At 40.1% G+C, this 14935-nt stretch overlaps 1 protein-coding gene across 1 annotated transcript in view; it reads left to right on the forward strand.

Annotated features, from left to right (window-relative positions):
- dmxl2 (Dmx-like 2) overlaps positions 1-14935 on the forward strand; it is a 112449-nt gene that overhangs the window by 8136 nt on the left and 89378 nt on the right. Inside the window, exons 2-4 of the mRNA XM_067971439.1 lie at positions 9231-9356; positions 10614-10685; positions 14019-14097. Coding sequence (XP_067827540.1) covers positions 9231-9356; positions 10614-10685; positions 14019-14097 — 277 coding nt within the window. The remainder of the gene's footprint in view (positions 1-9230; positions 9357-10613; positions 10686-14018; positions 14098-14935) is intronic.

Here is a 14935-nt window from a genome sequence, read left to right on the forward strand (position 1 = left end):
AAACACTTGGATTCAAGGTTTCCAGAGATAAAACAGTCTTTCCTTCCTGATTTTTGGGACCCGTATGATAAAACTTCTATAAGAAATCATAAATTACAATTACAAGCAATAGGAATCTTTTAGCATGACATAAATTGTACCTGTTTGCAGGAAAAATGCTGGGTCTGCCATCTGGCCTGCATAGAATTTTTAGGGGATGAGAAGACGTTTGAATAGAGGATACATTTTTGGGTAAGTTTAAAAGGGGATGTCAGCCTTGGCTGAGTGGTAGCACTCTTTCCTCTGGTTCAGAAGGTTGTTGGTTTAAGCCCCACGCCAGAGACTTGAGCACATAATCTGGGCTGACACTTCCGTGCAGTACTGAGAGAGTGCTGCGCTGTCGGAGGTTTTGTCTTTTGGGTGGGATGTTAAACCGAGATCCTATCTGTCCTCTCGGGTGGATGTAAAAGATCCCATGCCACTATTTGAAGAAGGGCATGGGAGTTCTCCTAGTTGTTTACATTACAACAGTGATTAGACTTCCAAAGTACTTCATTGGCTGTAAAGTGCTTTGCAACGTCCTGTAGACGTGAAAGGTGCTATATAAATGCAAGTTCTTTTCTTTCCTCCATTTAGTATTTTTTATGTTGTGCTTTCACATTTACCCTCAATCCTTCCCTAAGTCACTTGGGGATAGAATTTCTGCGGGGTCTCTCCCGACTGTCCACTGTAACTTTGGCAGATTGGTGGGAACCATGGAGAAAAGACGTTAACAGGAAAATCGTGAGAACACCTGCAGAAGTTCTAGGCATTCATCGTGTTTTCTCTTTCATTTTAGTCCAGATATACCCGTTCAACCTTCTCCTTTCAGAGCCCAGAACTAACTAATAACATTTTAATTGCTATTAGTGAGGGTTGCTGTAATTTTCCTTGTGGATTGGAAACCCATTTGAATTCTTGGCATATTATCTATCTGTACCTGTTACTGAATCAGGATCTGAAAGTTACACTAATTAAATGTGTGACTATTGTACGTGTGAAATAATTCCCAGTCTAAATTTGGAGATGTTTTTTGGGTAATTCAAGTTCAAACCATTGCACTAATAAACTAGATCGTGTCTAATCTAAGTAGTTTGTAATGTATTGACCTTGAAAGTGGCAGTCACAGCATTTTTGTGCAAATTGTATTGAGCTTGTAGTTATTTGGGAGGATAAGATTTAATAATAAGAACAGTAAAATCCATTTTAGCCATTCGAGAGTGCTTTTAAAGGTGTATTTGGAAGCAGCAGAAAGTTTGAGTTGTATTATGTGTTTGGACATTGAGAAATCAGAAGGATAGCCTTGTTTTGAGGTGACCAAGTCTAAATTTGTAGGGTGTCAAAATATTTCACATATTAAGTACAATATTTAACATTTCAGATTACCTGTACTGCTTAAAAATAAGATGCTTCAGTTTTTCAGATGGGTTTCTCCACTGTACATGTTGCACAGCAAAATTGCACACATCCCTCAAATTTTTTGCGAATTTTTATGAAATCTGTGGGACATATTCTTATCAAAGACCCCCTTTTAAATGTTTTCTATGTAGAGGTGAAATACTTATTGACAGCTAATGGGCTTTTTTAATTCTCTCTTTCATTCATGATTACTTGAATTTTTATTGGTGCACATTGGGTTAATTGACAGATGGCTCTGGGCAGCAGGGTGGAATCAGTGGAAACAGTACTGATTAGAGTAGCAGGGTGATTTGCAGATATATTCGAATTTTATTTTTACCCTTGTGAAGACGGGCCAAGGGGTGTGTTTTTAGTTACGTGGTACCCATTTCATTCATTTATTATGTTTATTGATATGGCAGGAGCTGAAAGTTATTTTGAATGTAGCAGTGAATACCTTAAAAGTGTGGAAAGCAATTAGGCATAGAATTCAAATCACAATTTGGGGAGAAAAAACACATTTTCCTTTTCACCTCATCAGTATCAGTTTGTGTTTTATTATGTTCATATTTTTTGTATTTTTGAATTCTGACATACTTGGATATCTATTTATAAAGTTCTTACGACTTTAGCATCGGCTTACCTCTGCATGTTTGCACTAGTTACGTAAAGGATATTGAATACAGCAGCTATTGTGATTATCTGGCCACGTGGCTAAAGCGTACACTGTGGCTTAACCACACATCATTGCAGATTATTTGAAGATCTTGTGACTTCATTAACATTATGGTCTTTGATGTATAATGCTGTGTGCAGCATTTTAAAATTGTGTACTCTATGACATTGAAACATTGAACTTGAAATCTATTTAGAGTATAGTTATGCAAATAATAAAACCTAAGCAGATTACCAATCTTAAATATTTTGTAGCGATACCCAATGAAGTGTAAAACGTACAGTACATACTATTATTTTAAAAAAGTACTGAGCAAATAAAATGATGATGGTTGTTTTAAATTCCCTCATTTCAAGCTCTACCGGCCCTCATTCTCCTTTGCCAAAACCACCCATTACTATAGGATCAACCTGGAGAGCAGAAATAACCACTGACTTCTCCACTACTAACCATTTTCTTAAACTCCTCTCCCCGCCCCCTCCACTCCACAATATGTGATCAGCTCATATACTTTTTTGTCACCAAGTTAGAGACCATTGTTCAGCTGATTCTATTTCTTCCCCCTTTCCTTTGCCCACCAAGCCAAAGTATCCCCTAGGGCTCCTCATATCCTTGCCCCGAACCCCTGTCTCTCTCTAATTTCTTCCCATTAACACCCATGCCCTCTCCGAATTTACCTTGTCCAAATGACCCACCTCCTGCTCCCTTGACCCTATTTCTACTAAACTGCTGACCCCCTCTCCCCCCACCCATCATCCCTTCCTGGCCCCCATGCTAGCTGACATTGTAAATGTTTCCCACTCCTCTTGTACTGTCCCCCTCCCTTTAAAAACCGCTGTTGTCGCCCCTCAAAATACCTACCCTTGACCCTTCTATGCTTGCAAACAAACTACTGTCCCATCTCCAGTGTTCCTTACCTCTCTAACGGCCTTGAATGTATTGTTCTCTCCCAGATCATTGCCTATCTCTCTGGCAACTCCCTGTTTGAATCTCTCCAGTCAGGTTTTTGGCCCTCCACGGCATCAAAACAACCATAACCAAACTCATGAATGACATGCTCTGTAACTGACTGTGGTGCAAGTCCCTCCTCAACCTCTCTGCAGTCTTTGATGTGGTTGACTATACCATCCTTCAGTGCCTCTCCTCCATTGTCCAGCTCAGTCTGACTGCCTTTGCTTGGTTCCACTCTTAACTATCTAATTGTAGCTAAGGATCTCTACCTATGGCTTCATTTCCCACCTATACAATCAGCAACCAGGGATCTACTCTTGACCCCTCCTCTTCATCATCTCCATGCTACCCCTTGGTGACATAGTGCAGATATACGGCAAGCTTTTACATATACACTAATGGAACCAAGCTCAACCATTCCACCAGCTCTCTCGACTCCTCCACTGCCACTGTTATAAGATTGCTTGTCCGACATCCAATTTTGGACGAGCTACTATTTTCTCTAACTAAACATTGGGATGGCCAAAGGCATCGTCTTCGCCTCCTGCCACAAACCCCGGATACTGTCTCATGCTGAATTAGACTGTCCGCAACCTCGGTGTCCTATTTGAGCTGAGTTTCCAATCCCATCTCCTCTCCTTCATAAAAGACGGTCTACTTACACCTTGGTAACGTAGCCCACCTCCACCCCTACCTCAGCTCATCTGCCACTGGAACCTTCATCCGACTATCGACTATTCCAATGCTCTCCTAGCTGGCCTCCCATCCTCCACTCTCCGTAAACTTCAGCTCATCTTCTTTTAAAATTCATTCTTGGGCAGGCCAGCATTTATTGCCCATCCCCAGCTTCCCTTGAGAAGGTGGTGGAGAGCTGCCTTCTTCAACTGCTGCAGTTTGTGTGGTGAGGTTACTTCCACAGTGCTGTTAGGTAGGGAGTTCCAGGATTTAGACCCAGCGACCATGAAGGAATGGCGATATATGTCCAAGTGAGGGTGGTGTGTGACTTGGAGGGGAACTTGGAGGTGATGGTGTTCCTGTGCGTCTGTTGCCCTTGTCCTTCTTGGTGGTAAGAGGTTGTGGGTTTGGGAGGTGCTGTCGAAGAAGCCTTGGCGAGTTGCTGCAGTCCCTCATCTAATCGCACTTTATCATCATCAACACTAATTTGTGTTTATATCTTTGTTGATTTAATTTTTCTAAAGAGTGGATTAACTTCCCTTCTGAAAGACAATTTGCAATCAAATCACTGCAGTATGATATAGTCAGAATTGATCTATGGGTGCTAAATGGTGTATTATATTTGCCACTGAGAAGTTAATGAACGGAACTTTCAACTTTGCCAGGGACGTAAAACGGGCGGGAATGGATCAGCCACAATGGAAAGGAAAATCGGGTGGCGTGTGTAACAGGCGGCCGATCCACTACCCGCCACTTTACAGTCATGCTGACGTTCTAAGTTCCACCTAATAACTAAAATCGATGGGCTGTGGTGATACCCATCCACCATAACTCAATAAAGATTGTAAACTTCCCTCAGTTGCAACATTCGACTCGTGGGTTGGTAATCACATTTGATTTCCATTGGGACAGATATGTGTTGAAGATCACTGGACAAGTGTTTGAAGAATGGGAATCCTGAAGCAAAAAAGAGAGAGAGATTTCTCTTTCTGACCCTGTGATGACACAGCTGTCATTGCAGTTGCTGCTTTGCAGCTGTGTTGGTGTCCTTACCTGTTCTGTTATTAATGACAAATGGAATTTGATCTTAATGCAAGTGAACTGAATTAAAATTAGTGTGGAAATGAGGCAGATCATTAAGACTGTTATTCTTCCTCATCTAGGGGTAACTTGACCCTACATACTACCGTTTGTCAATAACCAGATACTATTAATAAAAGGAGACAAATACAAGGGTTGTTAACATTGCCACCACTCAACTGATAATGGTTTTGGGAACATTTCACTCAGTATTTTGGAACGATACAGAGCTAACGTTTATTGTTCTCCCTTGCCTCTCGTTTTTAAAAACAGCAGAAATCGCTCCTGTTCTGCTTTTTACTCTGGTTAAACACCCAAGATACCTAATGCAAGTGATTTATTTTTTAATTTGCCCAGCAATGAGTGCTATTTGCGTCGAATGTGCAGTTCCTCCCCCACTCCCCTCCCATTACCAGTTATCTATTGTCCATAGTCATTTCAAAGAAATGTCAAGTGCCCTGTGTTGGAGTGTGCCAGGAATTGATTCAATGGATAGTGCAACTTAATGTGTGGTACTGAAATTAATTATGTTGTTTACATACTATATTGAATATACCCCCTGGTGTTGATTGTCTATGACTACCTGCAGCAGTGTTGGCCTTGTATGTAGGAAGTACCGGCGGGCCTCGAAGGCAACAATACTCCACAGAATGACTCTCTTAACCCATGCTAAGATTTTGAGGACATTGTCTATCGCATATGTGGAATAAAGTGTGTGCTTGTACCCCAATTACTTTGAATTGAAGTTATGATGTATTAAACGCAGATATATATTCCAAACACATCACTTTTATGGGTGATTTTTCTAGGTCCCTGTATTACTGACACAATTCCTGAATCACTGGTAGTGTACTGGTTGACACAGAATTAATGTTGTAGACTTGTGCTGCAGGACCATAAGCAGCCTTTTCTTGGATAACTTTTACAAAGGTTTACAACTTATTTGTCACAAAATAAATAATTTAACTTTGCAGTTATTGGTCTGAAGAAAACCCTAAGTGGTATCAGCTGGTAATCATGCTCTGCTGCTAGGAGTTCTACAGCACTGTACCTATCAAATGTTTGTTTAAAATTGGCATTGTGAGAGATCTGGATGAGGAGCATTGATCTTGTGTGTTTCGGTACAACACTGTGTGCGTCTTAGGGTGTTGTATAAGATTACTGGGCTCTGTATAACATTGCCATTCATATGCCAGCATTAATTATTGTAAGAAATTAAACTGTGAATTAATGATGGGAGGAGTAGATATTTTGCAAACAGCTGGCAACTGTGTAATAGTGCAGATTTAGTAATAGGTCGTTATTGATGAAAGATGCTTATTGTATTTCTTCTAAGGTGAATATTTGTGTTAAAAAAAATCTTTTGTGTTTGAACTGGTGAGCTATTCTCACTGCACAATAATGTTGGTCATTTCTGGGGCACAAGTACCATGTGCTCCCAATCATCTCACTTCCAGTATCGAAGAGACTCTTTACTGGCATCCTGAGGTGCATTGTCAATGACTCCAGGTCTGCTACCAACACTCTCCCTGGTTCCAGACCCCATCTCATGTCACCGTCCCCAGCATTGCAGGCTGCAAGTGTGCATATTAAACAAATAGATAGCCTTTGGAACATGCACATCCGTCGATTTACTGAATATTGCTCCTGCTGCTACTAAAAACCTGAAGTAGAAAAGCAGTAGGCTCAGTATTCAGGAAATCAGATGATCTGTTATCTCCAGTGCTGACTGTGGCCCTGACAATGCTGCCAATGCTTTCCTGGTCCTCAAACATAGATACCAGCATCATAAAAGCTCTTCCTGCCCCTCTTCCACCTTTAGCTCGCGGTCTGTGCTGTGCTGTGCTGTCTCCTAGATTTAGCTTCAGGCTTTGGACCACACTGTGCTCCCTTTCCACTATAAATTTGGGACCCACTACACTCCCGCCTGTCCCAACTTTGGGCCCTGTTCTCTCCATGCCACATGCTTGGATTCCCTGGCATTCTTGCTGCAGTCCCCAGGTTCATACCCTTGCTCCCATTGCTGGATGTGGCAGCTGTGCTCAGGACTATAATTCCAGATGCACTATAGCATCAACGGTAAAACTTGGGGTACAAATCCATGAGACTTTCTCCCAGGCCAAACCCCTGCTTCTCCCAGGTCATTAGTGCCCATTTCTCTGTTCCCTTCCAGCCCAGGCCCAAACTTCCAGTTTCTTTTGCAGCTGTGCATGTTACAATACCAACCCTGATGGACTCTTCCCCACCCAACATGGCCTCTCTGCACTCAGCCAGATTCCCACTCTGACCAGATACATTTTAGCTACCATCTTGCTCATTGCCCTGGCCCTTAAAAAATGTAAAAGATACAAATTTAGTACATCAGAAAGCTTAACATATTCGATGCATACAGATGCAGTGGGAAACACAATAGAGAGATGAGGCAGATGAAAGGGCAATTACAGAAAGAGAAAGGCAAAGTGTGAGAAAAATAGTTAGAGCACATAGGTGTTCAAAAAAGGGGAGAGGGATAAACCCGGCAACCTCAGACCAATCAGTCTAACGTCGGTGGTGGGGAAACTTTTAGAGACAATAATCTGGGACAAAATTAATTGGGACTTGGAAAAGTATGGGTTAATGAAAGCCAGCATAAATTGTGTTTGACTAACCTGATTGAGTTCTTTGATGAAGTAATGGAGATGGTTGATGAGGGTAGTGCAGTTGATGTTGTGTATATGAACTTTCAAAAGGCGTTTGATAAAGTACCACATAATAGGCTTGTTAGCAAAATTAAAGCCCATGGGATTAAAGGGACAGTGGCAGCGTGGATACGAAATTGGTTAAGGGACAGAAAGCAGAGAGTATGGTGAACGGTTTTTCAGACTGGAGGGAGGTAAAGAGTGGTGTTCTCCATGGGTTGGTATTAGGACCACTGCTCCTTTTGATATATATTAATGACCTGGACTTGGGTATACAGGGCATAATTTCAAAGTTTGCAGATGACACGAAACTCAGAAATGTAGTAAAGAGTGATGAGGATAGTAATAGACTCAGTGAAATGAGCAGACACATGACAAATGAAAGTTAACACAGAGAAGTATGAAGTGATACATTTGGGTAGAAGGAGTGAGGAGAGGTAAATGGTATAATTTTAAAGGGGGTGCAAGAACAGAGAGACTTGGAGGTGTACGTACACAAATCTTTGAAGCTGACGGGACAAGTTTAGAAGGCTTTTTTTTCCCAAAAAAGCATATGGGATCCTTGGCTTTATAAATAGAGGCATAGAGTACAAAGCAAGGAAGTTATGTTAAACCTTTATAAAATACTGGTTAGGCTCCAGCTGGAGTACTGTATCCAATTCTGGGCACCACACTTCAGGAAGGATGTCAAGGCCTTTAGAGAGGGTGCAGAAGAGATTTACTAGAATAGTATCAGGGATGGGGGACTTCAGTTATGTGGAGAGACAGGAGAAGCTGGGGTTGTTCTACTTAGAGCGGAAAAGGTTAAGAGGAGAATTGATGGAGGTGTTCACAATCATGAAGGGAGAAACTGTTTCCACTGGCAGAAGGGTCAGGAACCAGAGGACATAGATTTAAGATAATTGGCAAAAGAACCAGAGGCGGCATGAGGGAAAAAAAATTTAGGCAGCGAGTTGTTATGATCTGGAATGCACTGCCTGAAAGGGTAGTGGAAGCAGATTCAATAGCAACTTTCAAAAGGGAAATGAATAAATACTTGAAGGGGAAAAATTTGCAGGGGTGTGGGACTAATTGGATAGCTCTTCCAAAGAGCTGGCACAGGCACGCTGGACCTCCTGGCCTCATTCTGTGCTGTATCATTTTATCATTCTACGAACAAGAGAAGTTGTGTGAAAGCCAGAGAAAAAGATAGAAAGAGACAAACCAAAGTACACAAAAAATTAGAGTTGGAAGAAATTGAGAGACAGTTGTAGGAAGAGAGATGCCATTTATTTTTGTCTGTGAGCAATGCCACAGGGGATCAAGTGTGTGTGTGTGTGTGTGTGTGTGTGCGCGCGCACGCGTTGAATATGCCAATAACAATGTGTTCAGAAAAGTAGCTAATATAAATTTTTTGAAAGTTTTGTAAATACTCAGTGATTTGCCATTTATTATCCATGTATGAAGTCTCCAAATCTATTTCATTAGCTTATTAAATGCTCCACACAGTATTATATCCTCTATTAGCCTAAGTATTTTGCTTGCTAACCAATTGGTAGTTGCTGGCTATCTTGAATAACCAAGTCCCAGAACTGATGCCCTTGGAAGTCCTTGTGACTAACTTCAGTTATCATTTATGGCAATCCTGTTTCCTGTTGTTAAATTAATTTTCTTTCTTGACTTGTAGCTTTTTCCTTGATCTCATGAAGCTTTACTTTAGCTTAAAATCTTTTGTGAGGTTAATTAATTGTTTCTTGTGATTTCTGCTTTGCTAGGCATACGCTTCAGGATGTGACATTGTGATTCTTGGAAGTGATTTTGAATGTGTTCAGATCATCCCAGGTGCTAAACATGGAAACATTCAAGTTGGCTGTGTGGAATGCTCCCTTCAGCAAGGCAGGGTATGATTTTTATTTGATTACTTCCAGTGATGGAGGCCTGTGTCATATCTTTGGGGTTTAGCGATCTGTTTTACCTTGAGTCAAATACTGTTCTAGGTGTGCTAAATGCAGTGCATAATACATTTAAACTTTGCTCATGAATGGTTATTTTATGATTGTGCTTTATCTGAGAAATTTGAAATATTTAACACTAGTCTATCTGAAGATTCCAAATGAACTCTTAGGGGCACATCATCCAGGTCCAGAGAGCTTGAGTGTGGGTGTGCAGAACCAAGGCTGGGGGACTCCCAAGTGTGTGTAGGGGTACTGCTGAAGTTTAACCAGCTAAAACTGTAGGTTTTACTTGAACAGATAACTGGTAAGCTTCCTTCTGTTTGAAAAGTTAGGATCACCCTACCAATTAAAACTTCAGTCTGTTGGGTTATCTGGACTGAGTGAAGAATCCCAGCCTCATTTAAACCAAGCTGGTTAGTTGATATGAGCAGTTCCCTAGAGTGCAGCATACCTGTTTGGCTCAAATATTGAATTACCAAGTCTGCCCTGGTGGGTTGACTTGGGTCAAAGTTTCCACCACAAGGCCTATCACCTTCACCCTAAAGAGACTTCTTCCCCTACCCCTTGCTGGGGGATAATCACTAGTTTGGCAGTTGATGTGTGAGTTTGAGCCTTGTCTACTTGGCAGCAGGTACTAGGAGCTCCTTATAAGCAGCACAATTTACCATAAAATGTAGGCATACATTGCAGTGATCCTGCTGACCAAAGCATGGATACACACCATTCTGCATTGAATGTGAGTTCCATGAATTGGAGGTGCGAGGTTTCAGCAGCTTTGTTTCAGCTTGCCTCACTGCAACCCAATCAAGATAAACACAACCCCCTGGATAAATGAGCATGTGCTCTCATACTTGGTCTCCAGGCAATGCCTTCCAGCAGCTGTTGTCTCTTGATCAGTTATACAACCCTTTGGTGTGAACGAAGAATCTATACAGGGTAGCTTGTGTTGATTTTTTTTTCTCTTAATGAAAGAGTTACTGTTCAGTACAGTGAATCAGATTGAAAGTAGTTTAATTTCAAACAGATAACAGGAAAGTGTGACGATATCACAAGTTAAACAGTGATATTGCATAACATGATGTCTACTGAAGCGAAATTGAATTTTATTGCAGGGAATTCGTGTGACCTCTATATTATATACACTTGTGACTATAGGACCATGTGAGATCAGTGAATAAATAGCTTTAATTGTGTTGTTTTTAGATTGCTGCTTCTTATGGGAACACTGTTTGTATTTTTGAGCCATTACCTGTAAGCCATTACAAAAGAAAACTTGTGAGTATCCACCACTTACTCCAGCTATTCCTTTTAAAAGAAATATTGTAATGTACTGTAATCCTTTGTTAATTTTCATTAAGAAAGATGATATCGGATAACTTTCTGTAATCTTAGACTGTAGTTGTAAATTGTCCGCAATATCTTAAACTATATATTTTTTGCTTATTTGTGTGGCAAGATTGGAAAATAGAGGAAATCATAATTTTTCCAGCTAGAACTTTACCATACACAAAATAAGCTGTTCCACTCTTTGTTTTTAGGTTATTTTTTGATTTAGCCAAGTTGTATTACTCCAAAAAAATATTTTTTTTCCTAAATATTGGTATCGAAATTTAAGTCACCATTGGAAGGTCTTTGCATCATATGAATCCTGCTATTGCCCAAAAAAGATAGAGTTCCGAGACTTTGCTGCTTAAAACAAGATCCAGTCTAGAATTGGGAAATCGTAGTTTCATCATTGATAAATGAGAAACACGCAAAGACCACACAAACCTCTTCCTCATTTCAACTCTCAGAAGAGGAACCTTCCAAGAAACCTTGGAGAATGAGTTCAGACAAAATTTCCCCCTGAATCACAATCTACAGCTACAGCAGATATTGCTTTAGTTTTAAAGAGGACCTGGAGTAAGCTTTATAAAAAATCCCACAAGAAAATAATTCACCCTGCTCCAAATCAAGTAACCTCTAGCCAACAAGCTGGTACAGTATCAGAGAAAGGAACAGCCAATGGAGCTTCATACTTGTGCCAGTGCACCAATGATGGTCAAACCTGAAACACTGAGTTCTTGATCTTTGACTTTTCTCAGTGTAAGCAACAGTTTTTGCTGAAAATCCGATGGAACTGAACTCAATAAAAATGATTCAGCAGCTATTTCTGCATTTTAATCTCCCTCAAGAATGGGAGAAAGATAATCTGTTATGCTGTTGCACCCAATTAGTAGCAGTGTCAGTTTGTGTGCTGTGCTGCTTTAGATGAAGCTAATATAGGTATGTTCTCTTTTAGTATGACATGATGGTTGACATCAGTGGTATTCTGCATTCACATATTTCATGTAGTTGCACATGGCTAAGTGCCACGGAAGAAGCCAGTGTAAGGGTAGAATTACAGCAGCATATTATACTGCTATGGTGATCGATTACTGATCAATTTCAAATTGAAACTATTTTTCCTGACTAAGCAGATGTCCTGTAATCATTCTTGTTTAACATTTTCTGGAAACTGCCCCAGATAAAATGCATTCAAAATGCAATATGAGAATTCATGTACTGGAGGGATGGGCTGAACAGAATTTTCTCATCCCTGACTTTATTTATGTTGCTGTTTTGAAGAATAGCCACACACCACTTCTTAAATACTTGCCTTTAACTTTACTGAGCTGAAGGAGAATAAAGCATTTGTCAAAATAAATTAGCAAGTCCAAAAGTACTTCTGATCCCATCTATATCATATATTAAAACTCTTACAACTGAGTGAACTTCCTGTGGCAACTTTTTCTGTTATAAATTCCTATGTCCACATTTATAATGCAAACTGCCTACGTAAGATTCTCATGCTGTAATTACATCCTCTTGCTAGTGATGTTGCTTTAGCTCCTTAGTTTTGTGTCTCCCAGCTCCTTAGCTTGAATGGCAGAGAAACTCCTATGCTGTAATCAACTTTACTTCTCTGCTTCCCAAATTGCCCTACGTTTTGTCAAAGTATTGTGTAAAACTAAGGATATAATGTATGACTTTAAAATGGGAACTGAATTTCCCCCCACCTTCTCACCCCCTGTCATTTGAAGACCACACTTGGCAATCACTCCCCATGTGAGAGATCAAAAACCCTGCACGCAAATGCAGGCATATTAAAAACCCTGCGTTTGCGTGCATTTCCTGTCCATAAACTTCACCTCATTTTGTCATGATTTCTGGTCACTGGTTTTTATGTTGGGCATTTTCAATGTTAAATATTACGTAATCAGTTATAATGGACATTCCCCATGTAAACACATCTCAGTGATGCTAGGGCCACAAGGTGGCAGTGTAGCTCCACTATAGCTTGTACCACTGCGTCCTCTGATATGTCATTGAAGATCTACTAGTACTACTGAAAATTGAGCAGAAAGAGGCCTACATCAATAACTTGTTTTGTAGTGCCACACTTGTATTCCTTGAATGGGTGAAATTCATACTATGAAGACTAAAGAGAGATGTCTGATTCCTAATCCTATGCTCAGTATTGGTTTCTCAGCAAAGATGTAGCTTGCCCAACTACAACATGATTTCGACCTTCCATTAATGCATCTATTCAGGCCTATCCGTGAGGTCACTTTGTGAACACCAGTCTGCACATCTATCTGGCTGGAATGGACTGCACTACTGGTTATTTATGAGCTTGTTAATGTTAGCAAAGTCCCAAGGCTTGGAGCACCAGATAATAGGGAGCAAAGCTTAGACAGCACAGTGGAATCTGGGTTTCAGTTCCAAGAATCAGCCCATGAAATCTACATGAAAGGATTTGAAAGCATTTTGTATGTGCTATAGAACCTTCCATGTCAAATTGCTAGAGTGTACCTTGGGCCAGTGTTGGCCATTGCTGGGGTGCAGGCACCAAGGTGATCCCAATCATCTCACTTCTAATATCAAAGAGACTCTTTTTTCAGTACCGGTGCTCTAAAGTATGTTGTAAGAATGACTGGCTACCACAATTTCCTCTTTTTGGAGGAGGAAGATCAAGATAGTCTTGTGTCAGAGCAGAGAGCACAGTGCTGTGACCTTTCTTGTTTAACACAAGTTTTGCATTGGTTGCTGGAGAGTAAAGTAGTTGTCATCAAATGGCAGGGCACCTAGATTTGGCAGCATAATAGGGCATCCCTCTAAAGTAGTAGTCACATTATGGATATTTGTGTTGCATAGACTTGCAGGCCATAAGCAAATCAGCTAACAAAGTGATTTGCAGACCTCAAATCAGTTCCTTAATTTTGCTGCAAAAAGGGTGTGCAGTTTGGCAGAACTATAATGGTGCTTCTGTCAGGGTTCACTTAACTTTTTAAAATAAACTGTTGTTGCTTGTGCATCAGTATAGATCCAACTCTCAGCAGTCGACTTTGAATTGATATTAATTCAATTGGAATTTGTGTTTGAAGCCAATTTCTCTTTTAATAAATGCAGGATTTTAGAAAGCATCATAACCTACTATAATTTTTCAATATGTATGGGTGATAACAGTTTACTAAAAATGAAATTCAATCCTAAATTGCTTTATTTGATGTGTTGATTGTTTGATTCCTTGCGGAAATAAAATTGCTTTAAAATATTTTTTTTTAACAACACTATCTAAAACTACAGGTCCTAAGCTATCAATGGCAAAAGACGGGGCAGTTTTTTCTTCAATCTATGGCATACAACTTGGCTTGGGATCCGCAAGGTAATTGAATTCATATGGTAAAAATATGTCCTAGTAACTCTACTTTCTGTAATTTTTTGCTTTTTTTAAAATTTAGAAATGACTGTCTTACGTAAATAGAAATTGTTGTTGAAGCACTTTTCATCTGGGTTTGAGATTGTTTTAATATTTTTAAATAAATTTATATCTCAAACTGCTATGGTTTTTAAAAAAAATTGTTAATTAAGTTTTTTTTTAACTTTTGAAATTGTTTCTTGCTTTTTCCTTGTCCCCACATCCTTTTTTTTTAAGCAATAAAATATTATGTGGGTGAAATTGGTCTTGGACAGTAGTGCAAAACAGACTATAGTGAATCAGGAACTTGTTTTACACCCAGCCTGATTTCCTTTTCCATTGGAGTCAATGGGCGGGGTATGAAACAGGCCAACGCATGTGTGCGCGTGTGCGTGCGCGCGCGCACACACACACACACACACACACACACACACACACTTTAGTGGACTGAGTGCTATTTTCTTGTTCCATTCCTATCAACTACCATGATGCACTTCACTTGGAACATTTCTAGTAGTAAAAATGTGATAGTATAGTTCAGTAAAGTTTGGATTTATTTGCAAGTTCTGTGGTTTGATAATATAACTTTTTGGTAATTATCATGTTTAACAGCAACTTGCCTTTAACATATAGTGGCGTTAACATATAAAAACACCCCTAGGCACTTCACACAGGTGTAATCAGACAAAAGTGGATGCTGAGATGAAGAAGGAGATTTTAGGAGGGGTGACCAAAAGCTTAGTCAAAGAGATGTGTTTTAAGGAGGGTCTTAAAGGAGGAGAGGGAAGTGGAGAGGCAGAAGGGT

Source organism: Heptranchias perlo, chromosome 34, assembly GCF_035084215.1.
Source record: "Heptranchias perlo isolate sHepPer1 chromosome 34, sHepPer1.hap1, whole genome shotgun sequence".
NCBI lineage: Eukaryota > Metazoa > Chordata > Chondrichthyes > Hexanchiformes > Hexanchidae > Heptranchias > Heptranchias perlo.